We start from the raw sequence: 21,951 nt of genomic DNA, 5'->3' as shown, positions 1-21,951 counted from the left end.
AAAACTGCAGTAATCTGGAAGCCAATGTATCATTTCATGTATTAATTGCTAACTTGGATGAATGCAGAGGTGTCCGGCAGAAGTAGATTTTCAATCAACAAAGGAAAAATGATTTAAACAGATGTGCCTTGCTAGTCTTTCAGCTGCTGATTATGCAGTTGTTATGGTTACTTCTTCACATTTCTTTAGCAGATCCTTTTTTTAAATGTCCTTTTTTTTCTTCTCTAGAAACTTTTTGAATTGGAGATTGCTAGTGGACTGAGTAGCTGGTTGAGTTTCACTCAGTTGTTCTTTTGTTTGTTTTTCACACTTTCTCTTTGCCTTCTGTGTTTCTTCTTAAGTTTTTTTTTTTTCCTTTATTTTCTCTTTTGGGCTTATCTAGGTTTCTTTCCCATGCCTTGGTTCATACTCCAACTAGTGCGATTAGGTGGACACTTGACAGTTTTCATTATCTTTTTCTACTTTTAGTATTTTTAATTCTTTTATTATAATTTTTTTTTCTTTTATTTCGTCTTGCACATCTGGTTTTCAGTTTGTGGTGCTTACCATCCTGATACACTAAGAGTGCTACAGTGGCTGGTGGGTTTAGATAACCCACTGACTACATGATTTTATAAATATGCACTTTTGCTGTTCTCTTTGAACTAATGTTGACTTGCGTATTACATACTAAAGAGGGTGCACAGTTTTCATGTTTATTTCTTTAATATTTCTTTATTATGCTAATAAAACAATTTTTAATTTATCATAATGCAAAAATAAATAAAATTCCATTTAAGCTCCAAAAGGTTTACTTTTAATGACAGTTGTGCTTTACATAGTGTCTTACTGTTCCACAGTCTATACCGTAGAGGCTTAAAAGCACTAAAAATCACAAAAAACCTGTTTGGTTCAATTCAGATATTGGATAGGTGTGTGTGTGAGTGGATGGGAATTGTTGCCCTACAATAAACTGCAGTCACTTTGCTAATAGAGTCAGTTTGTTTGTGTGTGTGTGTGTGTGTGTGTGTGTGTGTGTGTGTGTGTGTGTGTGTGTGTGTACAAACACAGACAAGTTCACTACAGTATCTGGATGCAAAGAACACTCCACTGCTGGACTACTCTGCTCCATTTGTAGCCCGAGCTCTGCGCATCAGCGGCAGCCTCACAATTCTACACCTGGAGACCACTGGCCTATCTGGACGCCCACTTATGCTACTGGGTATGAGAATTAAAATAAATCACTTAATAAAAGAGAAAAGAGGATGTATTTAAATTATTTTTTAAGAAAGGTAAAGAGCCTGATTGATTTATAAAAGAAATTAATTAAAAAACTGGGAGAGGGCATATACAGTGCATCACAAAAGTGAGTACGCCCCTCACATTTCTGCAAATATTTCGTTATATCTTTTCATGGGACAACACTATAGACATGAAACTTGGATATAACTTAGAGTAGTCAGTGTACAACTTGTATAGCAGTGTATATTTACTGTCTTCTGAAAATAACTCAACACACAGCCATTAATGTCTAAATAGCTGGCAACATAAGTGAGTACACCCCACAGTGAACATGTCCAAATTGTGCCCAAATGTGTCGTTGTCCCTCCCTGGTGTCATGTGTCAAGGTCCCAGGTGTAAATGGGGAGCAGGGCTGTTAAATTTGGTGTTTTGGGTACAATTCTCTCATACTGGCCACTGGATATTCAACATGGCACCTCATGGCAAAGAACTCTCTGAGGATGTGAGAAATAGAATTGTTGCTCTCCACAAAGATGGCCTGGGCTATAAGAAGATTGCCAACACCCTGAAACTGAGCTACAGCATGGTGGCCAAGGTCATACAGCGGTTTTCCAGGACAGGTTCCACTCGGAACAGGCTTTGCCAGGGTCGACCAAAGAAGTTGAGTCCACGTGTTCGGCGTCATATCCAGAGGTTGGCTTTAAAAAATAGACACATGGGCCGCTCAGGTGGCGCAGCGGTAAAAAGAAACGCGCTGCAACCAGGGCTGGATTCTGAGAAGCGTCGTATCGAATCCAGCCTTGCTTTACCGGTTCGAAGCTGAGTGGCTATATGAGCAACGATTGGCCGGTTGCTCATGTGGGGGGTGGGACAAAGAACCGGATGTGGGTCTCTCTCTGTCAGAATGCGATTGCGTTCTCTGCCGGCTGATTGGAGGCGCTTACACAGAGATGGGAGGGGGTGCCCTTTGGGAGGGTGTGTCTCTCCGCATGCAACGCTGGGTGGCGCCAAAACTCGTCAATGTGTGGGTGGCAAAGATGCATCTGGCTGCTGCTCGTGTTTCGGAGGGGATACGGGTTAGCTTCAATCACCTCCGTCAGGGCAGGGTTCGGCATAGACAGAGAGGAAGCACGATGCTAATTGAACAATTGGATGTGCTAAAAGGGGAGAAAAAGGGGTAAACATTTATTAAAAAAAAAAAAAAAAAAAAAAAAAAAAAAAAAATAGACACATGAGTGCTGCCAGCATTGCTGCAGAGGTTGAAGACGTGGGAGGTCAGCCTGTCAGTGCTCAGACCATACGCCGCACACTGCATCAACTCGGTCTGCATGGTCGTCATCCCAGAAGGAAGCTGACGCACAAGAAAGCCCGCAAACAGTTTGCTGAAGACAAGCAGTCCAAGAACATGGATTACTGGAATGCCCTGTGGTCTGACGAGACCAAGATAAACTTGTTTGGCTCAGATGGTGTCCAGCATGTGTGGCGGCGCCCTGGTGAGAAGTACCAAGACAACTGTATCTTGCCTACAGTCAAGCATGGTGGTGGTAGCATCATGGTCTTGGGCTGCATGAGTGTTGCTGGCACTGGGGAGCTGCAGTTCATTGAGGGAAACATGAATTCCAACATGTACTGTGACATTCTGAAACAGAGCATGATCCCCTCCCTTCGAAAACTGGGCCTCATGGCAGTTTTCCAACAGGATAACGACCCCAAACACAACCTCCAAGATGACAACTGCCTTGCTGAGGAAGCTGAAGGTAAAGGTGATGGACTAAACCCAATTGAGCACCTGTGGCGCATCCTCAAGTGGAAGGTGGAGGAGTTCAAGGTGTCTAACATCCACCAGCTCCGTGATGTCATCATGGAGGAGTGGAAGAGGATTCCAGTAGCAACCTGTGCAGCTCTGGTGAATTCCATGCCCAGGAGGGTTAAGGCAGTGCTGGATAATAATGGTGGTCACACAAAATATTGACACTTTGGGCACAATTTGGACATGTTCACTGTGGGGTGTACTCACTTATGTTGCAGCTATTTAGACATTAATGGCTGTGTGTTGAGTTATTTTCAGAAGACAGTAAATCTACACTGCTATACAAGTTGTACACTGACTACTCTAAGTTATATCCAAGTTTTATTTCTATAGTGTTGTTCCATGAAAAGATATAATAAAATATTTGCAGAAATGTGAGGGGTGTACTCACTTTTGTGATACATTGTATATACAGTACCAGTCAAAAGTTTGGACACACTTTTTCATTCCTGTGGTTTTTCTTGATTTTTTAATTTTCAACATTGTAGATTAATAATGAAGACATCCAAACTATGAAGGAACACATATGGGATTATGTAGTAAACAAAAAAGTGTTAAACAAGTAGAATATGTTATATTTTATATTCTTTAAAGTAGCCATCTTTTGCTTTGATGACAGCTTTGCACACTTTTTGGCATTTTCTCAATCAGCTTCATGAGGTAGCCACCTGGAATGGTTTTCAATTAATGTTTGTGCTTTGTCTAGAGTTAATTTCTGGAATTTCTTGCTTTTTTAATGTGTTCCTTCATAGTTTGGATGTCTTCAGTATTAACCTACAATGTAGAAAATAAAAATAATCAAGAAAAACCGCTGAAGAGAAGGTGTGTCCAAACTTTTGACTGGTACTGTGTATATATACACACGAGGGTTCTTCAAAAAGTTTCCACAACTTTTTAACTGTATTAAGAATTTTAAAAAACAAATGACATCACTTTTCTACATAGTCACCTTCTGATGTATTTTTCCCAGCGTCGTGCCAACTTTTTAATGCCATCAGCAAAAAATATTTTTGGCACCGCTGCTTTTACATCATCACATGAAAATCTTCCTCCCCTTAAAGCTTGTTTAAGAGGTCCAAAAAGGTGGAAATCAGATAGCGCTAAATCCAGACTGTATGCTCTTAGTTTTTCAGACACGACCAATTACTACTCCTTCCACCTCCTACCTATTATTCCTTCTCATCATTTCCAACAAAAATATGAAAGTGTGGAAGATTCTTCATATATGTGTGCTTAATCTGAACAGCATTTTACATTCAGTACATGAAATCATCATATAAACAGCATTTTGTGTTTGTTGATGATGATGTCTCACACATGCCTAAATGTTTCAGATTAACAAAATACACAAAAGGCTTTTTATATAATCATTTTGTATTGAATGTTTTTCAGCCCTGCCTGGTCTAATGTGTGGTCACAGTGTTTCCCAGTGAAACCGTACCCGCCACAACCCTGATCAGGATTAAGTGGTTGATGGAAATAAATGAAATGCAAGCCTGTCTAGTGCAGGCACAGCCTAACTCAGAAACTTACTAGCATATATGGGGAACTTTATTGTGCAATACATTTGGTCCAGACAAAATTTTGTCAGCATTGTGTTTTGCAAAATGTACTTATTTTGCATAACCAGAATCAGCTGCAGTTGATCTAGTTGCTCTCAAGAATTGGTTGTGTTATTTTTTTATTGTGTTAGGTATGCAGTTAGATTTAATAATGGAAATAATTATGGTGGTGCTATTTGGTTTGCCATTTGACCAAACTGTAATGCTTCTGTTATGGCAGTGTAATAAAGAGGTGATGTTGCCTGGATGTTTGGACTCCTTAGTAATTTTGCTGACGACAGCTCTCTGAGATTAAATAGAGATGTCATCACTTAGGCAGACTTCTCAAATGCTAATAATAAACTAATTTTACATTGTTGGACTTTATTAACCAGTTGAATTAAAGGGAAAAATATGTGAAAGTGATTAAAGTGAATTTGTTTATTACTGTTTGTCAGGAAATTAGTAGTTGATAAAGCATTAATGTTCACAGTTTAAATTAAAATGCTGTCAGAATCATGCACACAAGTAAAACTTTTAAATGTAGACGGCTGTTGATCAGCAAAAAAAATAATTAATTTGTAAAAGGGCGCTTTAACCTTAAGATAAACGATTTGTGTTCTTTTTTTAATAAATATATCTTTTAAATGGGTGCTGAGGTGGTGCAGCGGTAAATTACGCTAGCCCACTACTGCTGAGATGCAGGGTTTGAACCCCCAGTGGTGTTATCGACTTTAGTAGGTCTGGGTGGCTGAACCCACTTTGACTCTGGCCAGGATAAAGAGGTGGTAAAAAGGTCAAATTAAATTTTAAAATGACAAACTTAATAGTGTTTTTTTTTTTATCTTATAGTTTTAATTGGTTGTTAGAATTGTAAGTAGTTAGAGGTTACTTGTCTGTTTATTTAAAAAAAAAAGTTTTCTCTAATTTATTGGCTGTAAAAGGATTTTGCCAGTTAACAGGCAAGATAAAAAGGTTTGGCTGTACTGAGGAACATGTATGTTATTATAGTCTTTTTTGTGACTTAATGATGGAAACAATGTTCTTTGTCCGAAAAACCTAATAAATGTCATGACCAGGGCTCAAAATTAGGCTCTGGGAATGGTTGGCATTGTGTTATACAGTATATTAAAAAGTGTTTTTTGTGCATGTGTGTGCATCTCTCCACAGCTACTGCTCTAAAGATGAACATGAACCTGCGTGAACTCTACCTAGCTGAGAACAAGCTGAATGGGCAGCATGACTCAGCTCAACTGGGCAACTTGCTGAAATTCAACTACAACATTCAGATCCTGGACCTGAGGAACAATCATATAGTCGACTCAGGTTTGATTTTTATCTCCCTACAAGCTTCGAAGCTTGTTGTTTTATATCTGCTGATCAAACTGGTTAGACAGGATAGTTCTTTTAGGTACCTTTATGTCTACTTTTAATGCCAAAGATGGCATGGGCAGAAGTATTAATTAATCTGCCTTCGGTAAACATGATGAGAAGTAAACTCGCTCAGATTTTCCAAAAGATAACCCAAACCGACTTGGCAAGGTCAAACAGGGTCTCTATTTGCTGCCACTGTGAGTTGCGATATGCGATCTCCGGGACTGGTTTGGGTGCTTGCATAAGTGGGTGGGAGAGCCACGTGGAGCTAGGTTGGCTGTCTGTATGAGATACGGCTTTGTTTGCAAACCCATCACTGGCAGATGATAAGAAGCAGCTGCAGATTGGAGACATGTCAGAATATATGGTGATCTGACTGTTTGTTATTAGACTAGGGGTTGGCTTTGCCAGTTAATGTTTTATGCCCATGCCTCAGTAATGCCTTGTTCCAATGTAAAATGTCAGTTAGTTAAATAAAAGTGCAGTAGAAGATAAATAAATAAAACAAACAGCTGCAAGTAGCATTTAAGTTTTTACAGTAAAGTACTATACTTTAAGTAGCAAGCAGAAGTTCTGGACATGGTATATGGTCTGTGTTTATCAGCCACAAACATAACCCTCGTGCACAGAAATAAAAGAAAACTAAGAACTTGTAACTAAAATGGCAATATTTTCCAACTACAGCTTTTCAAATCAATCAAATCAGATCTTTTACTATTAAATCTTCCAAATGAATCCTGATGTTACTCTCCCTCTCTCTGTCTTTGTGTTTGTGTGCAGGGTTGGCATATATATGTGAAGGACTGAGGGAGCAGAGGAAAGGTTTGGTGACGCTAGTTCTCTGGAACAACCAGCTAACACATAATGGCATGAGTTACCTCGCTGCTGCATTGGTAAAATAACTCACCATCTTCCCATCATTACATTCACTATTTGATTCTATATGCAGTTGCAACTGGAAATATTCAACCCCCCTCATGTTAAAAGGTGTTTTGGTGATGAGTATAGAAGTAAATAGAAATACAGTGGTACCTTGAAACTCAACGTCAGTTGGTTCAGGGAGTGGCAGTGAGTTTAAAAGGCATTGAGTTTCGAGGGTTTTTTTTTTTTCCATAATGTATGGGAAATTTGATTGGCTTTCTATATGAATCAGGAAGCTGTGCTCTTATCTATGGCAAAGATTCAGTCGTTTCATTATGGTGTTGTGAGTAAACAACTCCATGGATCAGCTGTATAAACCAATCAGACCTTCAGAATTCAGATTTTGTGTCATTTGGGTGAGCTGACAATGACAAACTCTCCCTTTATCTCTTTATAATTACCAGTTTCAATTTTTTACCGCAAAAGCTGAGAGAATAAATTATCCCACTAAGATGGTTTTCGTTAGTTAGGTGGATAAACACAGTTAGATATGGATTTTTATATTCTGGAAACATACAAGATGGCCACCAAGAACAAAAACAAGTGGATTATATTTAAGCAATAGAACACGAGAGGGAGTGTGTTATCACGAATAACATCACGGCTGTGATTCGGTCGCAGGAACGAGCCGAAGGCGAGTGCCGTAGATCATCACAGCCGTGATGTTATTCGTGATAACACACGACCTCAAGTGTTCTATTGCTTTTATACAACAGTTTTCACAAAATAAAGAAAGAAAATAAATCAAAGAAGCCCTAAATTTAATAATAAATATGCTTTAATATTGACAATACCTTCCGCCAAAAAGTAGTTCCACAACCAATATAAAGTTTAACACTACAAAGCAGACATTCCAAGTTGCAAAAACTCATTTCAGGGAGGTAAGAACAACAACAAGAAAAAGGTAAGAACCTCCGAAGGGAAAAGGAAATAAAAAAACCTCTTGCACACACCAGAGGATATACGGGTGATAACAGAACCCTTAGAAGCTGCTAACTGGGCTATTATGCTAACTGTTCGCGTTACAAACACATTAAAGTTCCCTACATAGTGCACTAGAATGTGTATCAAATCATGGATTTATGTTCGCTACACCGTGCACTAGATAGTGAATTAGACAATTGGTTATGTTCCCTATACAGTGCGATAGATTGTATATCAGATCACGGATTTAAAATGTGATCGGGAGCTGTGTCGCCTGTGTGCACGTTTGTGTGTGAAGTATTATTGGAAAGAAATACAGGAGATAAACTGTTCAGTAGAGCTTTGTTTTATTGCATCCTTAAACTGAACCCACGCATGCGTATACGGCATCAAGCGTAACTCCGTATTCTGTGTTAACCCTTTAACGTCTTAAAGGCATATTACAACAGTGTGCATGCAGCTTGTCGTTACTGGCAACGCGTCAGCGGAGTAATACCGTTGTGGTGTGAAAAGCCCGTGCTGTTGTCACGAATATCAGCACGGTTAGAAGGCTTCTCAACCAATCAGATTGTACGGTCGGAACTAACTGTTGTATAATCCTAATGGAACAATACATTGTGTATATAGATTTGGTTTTCATTTGAAGAAGAGAAGCTCAGGTAAGCAGCGGTAATGACTTTATGCTGCTGTGTGGTTGATCTGGGTCGCGGTGCTGCTGTTTACCATGCGCTTTTATTTTGCAATGATAGCAAAGCATCAATTATTGAACTTTTTCAGAAATTTTTTAAGCTTATTTATTTAAAGTAAATCGGACAGCATGAATGTGAACAAAGCAACAGTCACACACACTTCGAGTGTAAGGTAAAAGTTGCGTTTAAAGGTACAAATTTCTGAATGAAGGGCGTCGAGTTCCAAAGATTTTGAGTTTAGGGGACGTCGAGATACAAGGTACCACTGTATATAACTGGAAGAATATTTGGTGATACGTACAAGAAGTTTTAATAACATGAGTTGACGTAATTTGGAACTGAAATGAAAAACATCTATTGACAAATGTCCATGTGCACTATTATTCAACCCCTAACCTCAGTACTTGGTGGAACATCCTTTTACTTTGATTTATGATTTATCTATTGATCAATCTTTGCTCATTCATCTTTTGCAAAAGCTTCTAGCTTATTGAGATTCAACAGCTTTCGTGCTGCAACTGCTTTCTTCCAATACTGCTAAAGATTTTCTATGGTATTTTAATGTGGAGACTGAAAATGCCATTCCACCATAATCTAGTACTGATTTCTTAACCAAGCTTTGGTAGAATTGCAAGTATGCTTGGAATTACTGTCTTGCTGAAAAGTTCAATTATGCTTTACGATTGAATTTTACCACAGAAGGCATAACATTCCTCTTCAAAATGACATGGCATTTCTGTGAATCCATGATGCCAGTTACATGATTAGGATTGCAAGTTTCACATTGGGGTCCCAATACCAACAGAGCATTTAAGTGTCTTGCTGCTTGTGAATTCCTTCAAAACACAAATTCCAGCACCATTATGTTACACAGTCATGTCTAACTGGTTCCTTAAACATTACTATACTGTAAGTTCACTGTACTTTATTGGCCATCCCAGTTACTAAAACAGAGCACCATTGGAATGTGGTGGAATTAAAGATTTGCAGTATAAATGTGCACGCTTACCTGATGCAATTATGTTGGCATGGATCAAAATCTTTTGAAGATTATGTGTGGAATGGGTGTGGGTTTGGAAAAATGGGTGTGGAAATCCATACCCAGTATTACAATGGTGTAAAATGGCCATAGCGTGTATCTGTGTCCTATTGCCCTTTTAATACATTTGGCAGTTTTTGCCTGAACATGCTCCCTCATGTATTGGCTTCCTGTAAATAATTAAGCAGTGTGGGAAGATTAAGACAGATGAAGATGGAGATGAATGCACTCTTTCATGCAGTGGAGTGCTGAAGGAGTAAAGCTGTTTCAGCAGCTCCAGAGAACACTTTGTATGGAAATTAGTGAATGATTGCACAAGAACAAGAGTTTGTGTATACTGGTGTGATTTGCCTTACTCCGACACTCATCTTGAACCTGCTTCTGTGAGCAGAAAGCTATTTGTGAGAGCAAATACTTTGGAAAAGTTTAAGATTTAATTCCGGGTGCAGGTTGTGTTGCTACCAGCAGTTTCACATTTTCTTTTAGCATCCTTAGCTCGTTGGTTTAGGAACAATTTTGTATTTCATAATTTACTTACCCTTCCCAGTACCTGCCTTTCAGTACCTGCTAGTTGGGTTGTTTTTGATCCAGAACATCCAATGTATGTCCAATAACATATGTCCAATGTAACAACACTGCCTAAGCCTGGGCCCCAAACTTGCAGGGCTTTAGTACATGTAAGAAAGTACAGTATGGTTCCAAATGTGACTGGCTTACATTGTTACACTCAGTGGCATAATGATCTTAGTCAAAGGTCCACCAAACTGTGGAGACCATTTGACATAATTAACATATAAAAAAGCAAAGTGAGAAGGGCTACAACACAGCTCTTGCTGTGGGGCCAGAAGATGTAATGATATTGAAGGGATTTTGATAGTGAGTGATCAACAACCATCATAGACAAAGATAACTGGCCTAGACATAAAGGCGACAGAACTCCTTTTCAATTGAACCATTGTAGTTAAACCTAGGGTGATGTTTCCATACTAACTGTACTAACATTGGTCCTAAACAACTGGTGTCAAATTCATTACAGGAGGAGCTTAGGTGTGAGGCGGTATTTTCAAATGTATATATGGTGTTTTTTTATTTTTTTTTATTACTGGGTCATCAGTCTAGCATTGTTGAATCTATAGTACTTAATTTTACTTAACTACTGCTTATTGGAATACAAATCTACCATTTTCCATCAATATCAGAGAGACATCTTTTTCTTATGCATAATTGGCTACCATGACACCAACTGTCACTTGCAAAATGCAAGAAGTCACTTAGTTGGAAAACAGTTCCCACCAAAGTGACAGAATGTCTTGAGACTGAACAGTATCTAACAAGGCAGGGAATTCAATTCTTTCTGTAAAATATGGTGGTGGTAGCACCGTAAATCAGAAATGCTCCCCTCTGCTAGAAATCGTGACTGGGTTAGTTTTTAAGGGCAGTGACTTAAAACACACTGCCGAAGAAGCACGTTAGTAGTGTACATATAGAATAGTTTATGTCCTTGAGTGGCCCAGTGTCAAACATCTGTGGTAAACATCTGTGATGTGACCTCAATATTGCCGGACATACACTGTTTTTCTTGCTCACTTTATATATTTGTCAATCTCTCTCTCTCTCTCTCTCTCTTTCCCTCTCTCTCTCTCTCACTAGCCATGCACTCAGAGTCTGGAGACTCTGATCCTCGGGCATAATGCAATTGGCACAGAAGGGGTGCTCAAACTGAAGGAAGGGCTGATAGCAAACCGCTCCATCCTCCGCCTTGACCTGACATCAACCAAGCTTACGTGTGAAGGTAGATACCCATGACATTAAGCTACTTGCTGTTTTAAATCTTTTGGCATAGGCAGAGTTGTCACCCATAAACAGTTTATTAAATACATAAATAATATATAAAAAAACATTTTTAAAAAAAAAGGTAACACTTTAATACAGTCTAATCCAGAATTGTTAATAGTTCAGAGTCATTTTCTATTGTAGTAAATTAGTCATTATGATGTGCATGTTTTCATACAAACCCTATTACTGGAAAAGTATTCTGGAAATGACATTTTGTAAAATGCAATAAAAACAAGAATTTGTTTTCAAAATGTCCCAACTTTTCTGGAAATTTGGTATGTGTATTTATATCCCCAGAGGATCCAAAACATTTTTAATAAACAATTTAAATATTGGTGATGATTGGTGCGTAGAACCCTTCTTTGTCAAGTGCCAATGCTTACTCTTCTCCACTGTCTAAGATCAAATGATTGACTGGGCAGATGTGCATCACAGACCAGATGGGACTGGGATGCGTTGTATGATGATCCCACTTATAACGTAAAGAAATTGAAAAACCTGCCGATAATGTCTTGGTACCAGAAGATACTACAGGACATAGGGTTTATCAGCTATGCTATTTTAAAAGCATATTGGGCAGATGGTCCTAATATTTTGGCTCATTATTTTATAGTGGATTCAGAAATGTATCCCAACAATGTCATTTGTTTTGGATTTAATCTTAAGTGAATATAATTTCCAATTTTATTCATCAATCTAAATTAAAATGCCCTAAATGATAAAAGAAAATGTTTTTTAAACAAATTAACAATCTCTTATTCACAAGTTTATTTAGAGGTTTTTTTATATATATAAGTCTCTATAGCTGTGTCCGGAATCGCATACTTAGAGAGTACATACTAGATTGGAGGAAGTATGCACTACTCGGCCGGTAAAAAAGTATGCAGTATGCAGTATGCACACAACACCGCTACGTACTACGTCCGCCATTTTACCAACGTCAAGTGATGACGTGAGGACGTGATATCACCATAGTTACAGACTCGTTACAAACCCCACTCGCCAACTTTTTGTTATTTATTTGTCTTTAAAAAATTTTATTTATCTTACTTACACTTGAGAACAGAGGACTCCGTTTTCCGCTATCTTTCTTGTTTCTTATTCCGCTTCGAACGCCTACGCAGCTCCAGTTGCATTATGGGATACATTAGCGGACCGCAAGTGTGCATCGCTTGCATACTCAAACATGGCTGCCCAATAAGTGGGTCATCCGGGTACTTCTCGCATACCTCTTTATTTATACTATGTATTCGGACATACTAACCGCTCTCGCGTCCTCATTTCGCGTACTATTGAGTATGGAAGTATGCGATTCCGGACGCAGATTATATCAGTAATTACAGCTGCAAGTCTTCTTCAGTACATCTCTCAACAAGCTCTGCACTTTTGGATTCAGGCAGTTTATCCCATTAATCATGTAAGATATCATTAAAGCTCAGATTGGATGGCCAGCATATGAGAGTTGCCGTCTTTAAGTCTTTCTATCGAAGTCTTGATGGGTTTTAAGTTTGGCCTTTTTACGTACCAATCAAGAACATTCAGAGGCTTGTCTGTAGCCACTCATTTCTCCTTTAAATGTCATCATATGCATTTTACCCATATTCTGCAGTTCTGCAGTGATGGTCCAAAAGGTCAGTCCAACAGCTTCTCCCATGACTGCACAGGAGCTTTTTAGAGTGACCGTTTGGTTCTTTTATAGTGACACTTGCATTTACTTCTCTGACCCAGGGATTATGTTAATTGCCTGTATACTTAATGTATGAATGTTTACAGCTGTTTATCGCCTTTCTTTTTATTAACAATTTTTCAAAATATCTTTAGCTGCTTAACACTCCAGGTTTTCTGTTGTCCTATACTGTGCTTAATGGTGCTCCACATGTTTTCAGTAGTTCTTGGCTGCAGACAGGCCAGTCTAGCATCTGAACTCTTTTACTACAAAGCTACACACGCAGATTGTGGTTTGGCATTGTCTTGCTGGAACAAGCAGAGACGCCCCTGAAAAAGACATTGTTTAGAGTATGTCCAAAATGCATATATCCTTCTCACAACAGAAGCTGGCTTTTAAACTGGCTATTACAGAAAGCAAAGGGTGTTTCTCTGTGTGTGTCTTATAAATAGAACGTTTTAATGGTGCTTAGATTTTGGACCCCACTGGCTCACTAATGGAAGGTTTACAAGGATGATCTGCATTTTTATTGTTTTTATCCGTGTTTTCCAGGGGCCATTGCTGTAGCGGAGTTTATTGCAGAGAGCCCACGGCTAATACGCCTGAATCTGCAGGAAAATGACATTAAGACCGGTGGACTTATGGCCCTCTCATTAGCCTTAAAGGTTAACACCTCGCTACTCCGCCTTGACCTTGACCGAGAACCCAAGAAAGAGACGGTAAGAAAGAAGTGGAGCAGGGGAATAGATCAACTTTTTTTTTTACCTTTTAGACTGGCTGCTGTAATAATTTAGGCCTTATAAGACAGCAATCCTTGTTGTTTTACTAGAGCAGTGGAAGCTCAGTGGTTAAGGTACTGTATTGTTGATCAGTAGGTCTCTGGTTCAAGCCCCACCACTGCCAGGTGGCCCTTGGCCCTTACACGTTAACACTGTATGCATTACCAATTGTTAGTCTCTGTGTAGACATGATTGGCCATGTATAAGGGGTTGGCTGATCCTGGTCCTGATCCTGACTTACACTTATCACTGAATACAATAAAGCAAATGAGGTTTACGGACCTTGTTAAGGGTCCTAACAGGGGCAACCTGGCGATGGTGTGGCTTAAACTGGTAACCTTACTTACACTTATCACTGAATACAATTAAAGCAATTGTGGTTTACGGACCTTGCTAAGGGTCCTAACAGTGGCAATCTGGCGATGGTGGGGCTTGAACTGGCAATCTTACGACCACTAGTCCAGTACCTTAACCTGCTGAGCTTCCATTGAACCATAAGTCTTTATTTGTGTAGAATGCTCATGATTGTGCTATTACAAATGCTCATTTTTTATTTTGTACTAGTGCACAAATGCCCATATACCCGTATACAAATTTGCCCGTATACAAATTTGCATGATGAAGATGTGCTTCAGTGCTGTACTGCTCACTCACCCTGGTGTTCTGTGCAAAAGCAGAACCATGATAACCCAACCATTCATAGCTCCATGTGACGGACTAAAGCCAGCTCTGTTTGTCCATACTGAGATTTAAACCCTGGATCACAGCAGTAGTGCACTTGGGTGATTGACTCTCGAGCACTTAGCCTATTTCAGGATTATAGGATTAATATAGGTTATTTATATCCTAAAAACACATCAACTTAATAATTAGTATGTAACCTGGATTTAGTGACTTGCTTTAGTGAGGTTTCTCTTTTCAAAAATCATAAGCAGTAACCTAACTGTCTCTATCACTGTCTTTCATCTTCAGTTAAAGAGTTTTATTGAGACCCAGCGCAACCTCTTGACCGAGATCCAGAACGGGTGTAAGCGGAATTTCGCCCTGGCTAAAGAGAAGGAAGACTCGCAGCAGCAGATGAGGCAGTCAGTCTCCATGGCTGAAATTGCCACAGAGGACCCAGCTCCTGTGGAAGAGGAGGAAGAGCCAGCAGCAGCTAAGGAAGTAACTAGATGTGAAGATGGTGATCAAGAGGAGGGTGAGAAGCCAGCCCAAAGCCAGGAGGACAAAGATAATACCACAGCCTTGCAGGATGATTCGGATACGGATTCTGATACTGACGATGAAAACGATGCCGAAGAGTCAAAATCATTGGACCAGTCATCAGCACTTAACCAAACCGTACCCCAGGTATCAGCTGTAACCCCAGTCCTCAGTGCCTCTCAGACTCCGCCTCCTCCATCAACTAACTCCACCACCGAGGCAACAAACAAAGGGATTGCAGTAACTAAGGCAAATGAGCCCACAGGCTCACCAGCGTCACCCCGGCGCTGCATATCTGTATCCAGCCCTGGCAGGGGGCATAAAATCTTCATGGTAACCCGTGTTGAGAGTCCCCCTGAACAGCAGCCTGTGGGTCTTCAGGAGTTTAAACCTAAATCACAATTTGAATCGTGTTCTCAAACGGCTAAAGAAAACATTGTAGCCTCTTCACCCCTAATAGCCCAGCAGACTACAGAGAATTCTACTTCAGCTCAACAGACCTCACAAATATGCAACATCACAGAGTCTAAACTGACAACGCTAGCAGAACCTGCATCACAGTCAGATGATCCACATCAGCAAGCACTAGGACCAACACAGACCACCACAGAGCAGGAGTCTTCTACTATTAGCAATACTGAGGCAACAGTACAGGAGGTACGGCCACTGAAAGTGCAATCCCATGAGGAAAACTCAGAAATACTCAAAAAGCATGCTACAGTCCCCACTGAGCACCTTAACCAGCATACCTGTACACCAGAAGCCACACCTACAGTGGAGAACACCTCTACGGTTGGGCCTTTTATAGACAGCACTGAGAATGAACCAGACCAGGAGGAACATTGTAGCTATAAGGCAGCTCAGCCTGTCCCTTCTTTTTCCGAGCAGCAATCTGAAATCAACGGTGAAGTACAAGAAGTAAGTGGTGGCTGTAGCATAGAGCCACAAGCATCAGACCAACCAGACCTAACAGGAGATACTGAGCCACACACAGAGGTAGAACATGACAGTACAGAGCAGATGGATATAGAAGACTCACTGGAACAGGATTTGCACACAGAGCAGCCAGAACCAGCTTCAACAAACAGCTTTTCTTCGTCTCCACAGCTTTTAACAGATGAGGCTGAGAGTTTTGCCACGCAATCAACAGCGGGTCTCACATTGCCTAATGGCCTCAAGCCAGAGTTCGCCCTGCACCTGCTGGAGCCAGAAGCACCCAAAGCGGCCTGCTGCGTCATGGAACACAGTGAGTTCTAGCCAAACACAGAGATTAAATCAATTATTGGTCTAGAATAGTACCAGATTGTTGATGTTGACACTGATACCAAATGAAGGAGCAGTACTGAGTCAGAAGTGCATAACAGGGGCACTTGGGTGGCACAGAAGTCTAATTTGCTAGCACACCACAATGGAAAGTTTTAGCACCCTAGTTCAAGTCTCAATGGTGCTGTCAGTGTAACTCAGTTCTCAACAGATGTAATTGGCTGTGTTTAAGAGAAGAAAGGTTGTTTATGCTGCTGATTGGGGCACTAGCAAGAGTAGTGGATGAACGCGTAAGTTGTAATGTTACTGTTTGTATGCGATACAGCTGTCTATGAGAATCCAGTGCTGGCTAGTATTAAAAAGAGGCAGGTAGCTTCGTACATTGGAGGAGGCAGGTGCTAGTCTGTGGCCCTCCCTAGCCAGTGTTGGGCTGATGCCAGCTAGAGAGTAATTGTAGTAATGAATCGAAAATAGGGGAAATGCAAAAGAAAACAAAGTGCATTAGTAAGCCCCTTTCAAATCAGAAACATTTTGCCCACAGTTAATATTGGCATAGGGCGGCATGGTGGCTTGATGGGTAGCACTGTCGCCTTACAGCAAGGTCCTGGGTTCGATTCCCAGGTGGAGTGGTAACAAAAGTGTGTAAAACATGACATTAAAATCCTAATAAACTAATAATAAATAAAATAACAACTGGAAATAAAATGTGTGTGGCTTTTGAAAGTCTGCTAAAGACCAAAGTTTATGATCAGTAAGCCCCTTACAAATAAGAATTGGATTATTTAAGGAGGGATGCATCAGGAAAGGCATCCTGCATAAAACAATACCAAATGAGGTATGTGATCCATAATTATCAGTTGTGGCGACCTCTAAATACGGGAGCAGCTGAAAGAAAAAAGAAAAAAATTTGCCAGCTTTGCAAACGTCTCCCTCACTTGCCAGCCTATCCAACATGCGTGTAGGCCTCCTGACTGACTGCAGACCATGTCACTATCAGTTATAGAACTATAACTGGTCGAGTTGGATAATAGTGTGAAATCTCAGCCAGTACCAGCACTTCCCCATCAGAGGTTAGATTTGGAAATTAAACTTCACATTTGCTTTTAAATTTGCATCAGAAGTTGTGATTAAACATCCGCTTTAAATCACATTTTGCTAACCTTTAATTAATAAATAAATGGCATATCATATTTTCTCTATCTATATTCCATATAACACTTATTAGAAAACTTTTAGCTAAATGCATTAGAGGATGTGTTTTTATGCTTGTATTTTGTTGTGTTCACAGTGAGTGTGACAGCGGAGCTGAGTTGTGGACAGGATCTGGAGGAGCTGCTCCTAGAGGCCAGTCTGGATACAAGCAGAGATGCACCTTAGTGCTGTAGCTATGGTAACCCTAAATCTCTTCTGAATTTTAAAGCACTGATAAGCCAAAACATTAGGAACACCACCTAAACGATGTTTATGGCAAAGGATTTATTAAATGTTGGGCTGATAACTGTTATTCATAGTTTACGTGTTGAATACGGCAGATATGATCAGACCTAAGTGGTGACGACTGAGTGATGCCAAAGGAAATTAAAGGTATGGTGTCCAGCATAGTCCAACAGGAAAGCAGCAATGGTTCAGATTGGAAATAATTTTAATAATAGTGATGAGGTGAACGTGTCACAACAAACGGTGCATCAGACTCTTCTATGTATGGGGCTGAATAATCACAGGCCAGTCACAGTGCCCATAACTCCTGTCCACAATCAGTGGACATGCAAGCATCTAAACTGGACATGGGAGCAATGTCAAACGAACCCTGTTTTTCCAAGATCACATAAATGGCCAGGCACATGTGCATTGTTTACCCATGAAACATGTGCATTGTTTACCAGGGTGCACTGTAGGAAGAGCCACCTCATAACATACAGAAGTTGAAGGAACTGTCTTGGTACTAGAAACCACAGGACCCCTTCAGATTATTCTTCTTTTAGAGGCCATATCATACCATACGAGTGGTCCTAATGATTTAGTTCATCGCTGTATGTTCTGTTGTGTTTTTGTACTTCTATGCATCATGTAGGACATTATGTAGAACATGTATTTACAAAGCTTTACCAGCAGATGGTGCCAGAAATCCACATAGTACTTAACAGGTGAGCGTGACATCTGCTGGTCAAACTGTCAAATCACATGTCTTTAATTCTTCTAATCTGGTGACGTCCTTAAAAATAAATTTGGATTACCATAAATTCATTATGGACCATTAATGAAGCTAATAACTTTTATCATTCAGTATTTTATCTTTTTTTTAATCTAAAATTGCATTAGTAAAAAATAGTATTTAGGGTGAGCTGTTTGTGCTGATGTAGTTTTACTCAGTTTGGATACAACATTGATGTTTGTTAGTTTTATCATGCAGGTATATTTGTATACAATAACAGAAGCCATGTTACAAACCTCGTACTCTGTACTAGAAAGAATTTCGAAATAATTTGACTTGGGAGTTTTGGAGTTGTGGTACTTTTATATATACGCTCACCAGCCACTTAATCAGGTACACCTGCTTACTGGTGTAAATATTCAGCCAGACAGGTGACATCTGTGCTTAAATTCATATGGATACTGGTCAAGAACTTTAGTTAATGGTTACATCAAACATTAAACTAAGAAAAATGGGATCCAAGTGGCTTTGACCATGACATGGTTGGTGGTGATTGTCAGGTGGGTTTAAGTATGCCAGGAAATGCTTTTTTTTTTTTTATATATATATTTCATACACAACAGCCAGTAGAGTTTGTACAGAATGGTGATAGAGTCCTGGGTTAAAGTCTGCATAGTTACAGGTCTGGTAAGGCACTACTCAGATACTATTGGTCAAGTCTAAGACAGGGAAGGTTGGATGTGGATCGACCTCTTTGGCACTGTAACAGCAAAGGTGCATTCGAATCGCCCCAGTAGTTCCCTGTAAAGTGGACTACCCAGGGAATTCAGACATTTTAAGTAAGGTTCCAACCCAAAGGGTGTGGAAGAGTTCAGTTTGAAGGGAACTTTATACATCTTTAATTTGTGCTGCTTCAAAAGATCGATGTGTCTGACTTTAGCTTCTGGCTTCAGAGGTTGTTCATGTGGTGCCTCCTGGTGGGAAACTCATTTTTCCCATAAAACCAGCACCACTTAGAAGTAGGGAGAGACTGGGTTAGTGTTTGGTGGGAAGAAAACTGTAGCTGATATTATTTAGCCAGTATTTAGTCAAGTGTATGTGTTTGTTCATGCAATTCAGTTAATCCATTTCTTACTCCATTTATATTATGATTAGGTGCATCTAAGTTAAGGATAAGTGTTTGTTGTGCTTGCACAGTGATTATGAACATTTGCTGTGATTATTCTCTTATAGTGTTAATTTATTGTACTGTTAAATGTTTGTGAGTGTATTATAGACAAGGTTTACTTTGTAAACTCTGTAATTATTAGTAGTTAATCAAGCACAGTTCATATTTATGAGTCATTAGTCTGTATAGTTCAGTTCATTCACTTAAGCTACACATGTAAATGGATGATATCATTACATGATGACATTTCAGGGCATTCAGAAAGAAGGGATTGAACCAACTTAAGTTCCCTTAGCTGATATCACATGATTAGTGTGTAGGGAGTTCAAGAGCACCGCTTAGGGACCCTGTGGAATATAATGCAGCGTTACTGCCTGGTCATGAAACTGATACACGCATCGAACTTCATATTAATGCCCATGGTTTTGAGACAGAGCGTCCAGCAAGCTCATAGTCAGGTGTCCACATACTTTTATAGAAGATTTGGTGAATGTAAAGTGATAGTATTGAATATTTTGCTTCTATGGCCTCTAAAACCTATGTTGTGTGTTTTCTTATAGGATCCACTCGAGAGATGAATGAGTCTGTATGCACCACTGGGTCTGGAATATCCCACTCCCATACCTACTGTACTACAACATTCACAGCCATTTCCCACCAATCCAAACTCTTACAAATGATTCAGACACAAAGATAAAAAATATAAATAAACAATCTAGATATCAGATAATCGTATGAAACATAAATGTTTAACAGCGTTTTCTTTTAGCCACTCTGATAATCTGATCAAAGGATCATTTCAGGCTGAACTTATGTTCCTACATTCCTCTCTATCTTAATTCCTTTGGAATTGAAAAGAACAGGAGCCAGGCAGAAACCAAAGACAGACACACGTGCACCGACTCTCCTGTTCCACCACGTCCAGCTTTCTGGTGCCGTCATGTGGACTCCTCCATCTACAGCAGGATAAAGGCCGTCCTTTCTGAATGGTTCCAAACCATCCTACCAGTATCGGATTTAGTGGGACATTGAATCAGTTTCATCAGACTGCAGTTTCACTGGAATGATTGGGAAGCAGGAATGTTGATGCTGGCTCAGTGTGTTTGCAGACGTGTCTCATATCAGTCTGTTTATGAGGGGGTGAACCTGCCGTAGGTTCCCTGCTGTTCCCCTGTTCCTGCTGACTTGGGTCCCTCCCAGAAACCGTTTTGGAGTCTGCCTAGCTGTGTATTATGGTTTTTTTTCTTTTCACATTATGATCTTCCGTGCTTCATTTCTAACCTCTAAAGCCTTCTGGAAATCCAGGTGAATGTTAAGGGGTTCAGCTTTCTTTTGCGCTCTGGCAGGATTTCTGAATATTCGTAGCGAAACTGCTGAATTTTCTGGATACTTTAACCATTAGTTATATTTTCCATCAGTGAATTTTATTTTCTGGTTCACTTATATGAAGAAAACAACACAAAGGATTTCAAAGGGTTACAGAAACGTGTTCGTAGCTCGTGTTTTAGACTTTCCTGCCTTCCTGCCTTTCACCCTGTGTGCCACCACAGTTCCACCCGACGTCAGGTTCCAAATCATTGCCTTTAAGCGTTCTTCTCTTTAATTTTGCTGCTTTGAGAAATCATTAGTTTCTATTTATTTTATTGATATATAAACGTATGAGCATTTTTTTTTTTTTGAGTAATTCAACCTATTTTTTTCTTGTCTTTTATCATTTGTTACTGAGGGGTTTGTTTTTTTAAAGGTTCCCCATATTGGTGTATATTTTCAGATCATATAAAGAAAAAATTCTAATTTTTTAAGGCTAGGGTGGATTTTTTCGGTTTAAGTTGATTATAAATATGTATAAATGGGAAATTGAACTTACGGGAAAGTGCAGTTTTTGAAAGACAATACAGAAATTTTGGGGAGACTGGAAAAGCTTTGCACTTGTAAGGACAAGGCTAAATAAATTATAAAGCAAACACTACTTTGGGCTGACACTACAGCCAACAGAGGCCAGAGACCAAAATAATCCCCAAAAAGATGGTTAGTGCTGGTATACTTTATAATTTATTTCTCTAGTCTTTGACAGGCGTATGTCTTGATGTCTTGGCTGCTATGAGTGTGTAGTATGAATGAGATGTGACTGATGTATTCAGGAATCTTGCACCACAATAGGTTGACTTCTATATCAAGATCATTATTCCAAAAGAAATAAATGATGCTTCTTTCTTGCCCCACCCAATGTTTGTTATACCTTCATTTTTAATAGTTTTTAAATGACCTGTTCATTTACTCAGACATGTGCTGATAATCACAAACAGATGTGTATGACGACTTTTGTTTGTTTCTCAAATAAATGCATGTAATTACAAAATTAAAA

General features: G+C 39.6%; 1 protein-coding gene across 3 annotated transcripts in view; it reads left to right on the top strand.

Moving 5' to 3' along the window:
* Positions 1 to 21,951, top strand: part of ppp1r37 (protein phosphatase 1, regulatory subunit 37) — a 63,939-nt gene extending 41,988 nt beyond the window's left edge. For 2 of the 3 annotated variants that reach the window (XM_063005262.1, XM_063005265.1), the window contains exons 6-13: positions 1,051 to 1,201; positions 5,743 to 5,898; positions 6,727 to 6,839; positions 11,170 to 11,311; positions 13,574 to 13,740; positions 14,773 to 16,249; positions 17,555 to 17,656; positions 20,147 to 21,951. In XM_063005262.1, the coding sequence (XP_062861332.1) occupies positions 1,051 to 1,201; positions 5,743 to 5,898; positions 6,727 to 6,839; positions 11,170 to 11,311; positions 13,574 to 13,740; positions 14,773 to 16,249; positions 17,555 to 17,643 (2,295 nt within the window). In that variant the 3' untranslated portion in view covers positions 17,644 to 17,656; positions 20,147 to 21,951. The remainder of the gene's footprint in view (positions 1 to 1,050; positions 1,202 to 5,742; positions 5,899 to 6,726; positions 6,840 to 11,169; positions 11,312 to 13,573; positions 13,741 to 14,772; positions 16,250 to 17,554; positions 17,657 to 20,146) is intronic. The other variant, XM_063005264.1, reaches the window with a different exon arrangement.

The sequence above is a fragment of the Trichomycterus rosablanca genome, chromosome 11 (assembly GCF_030014385.1).
Source record: "Trichomycterus rosablanca isolate fTriRos1 chromosome 11, fTriRos1.hap1, whole genome shotgun sequence".
In the NCBI taxonomy this organism is placed as follows: Eukaryota; Metazoa; Chordata; class Actinopteri; order Siluriformes; family Trichomycteridae; genus Trichomycterus; species Trichomycterus rosablanca.
Note: the sequence above shows the minus strand (reverse complement) of the source record. Positions and strands in the feature narration are given on the sequence as shown.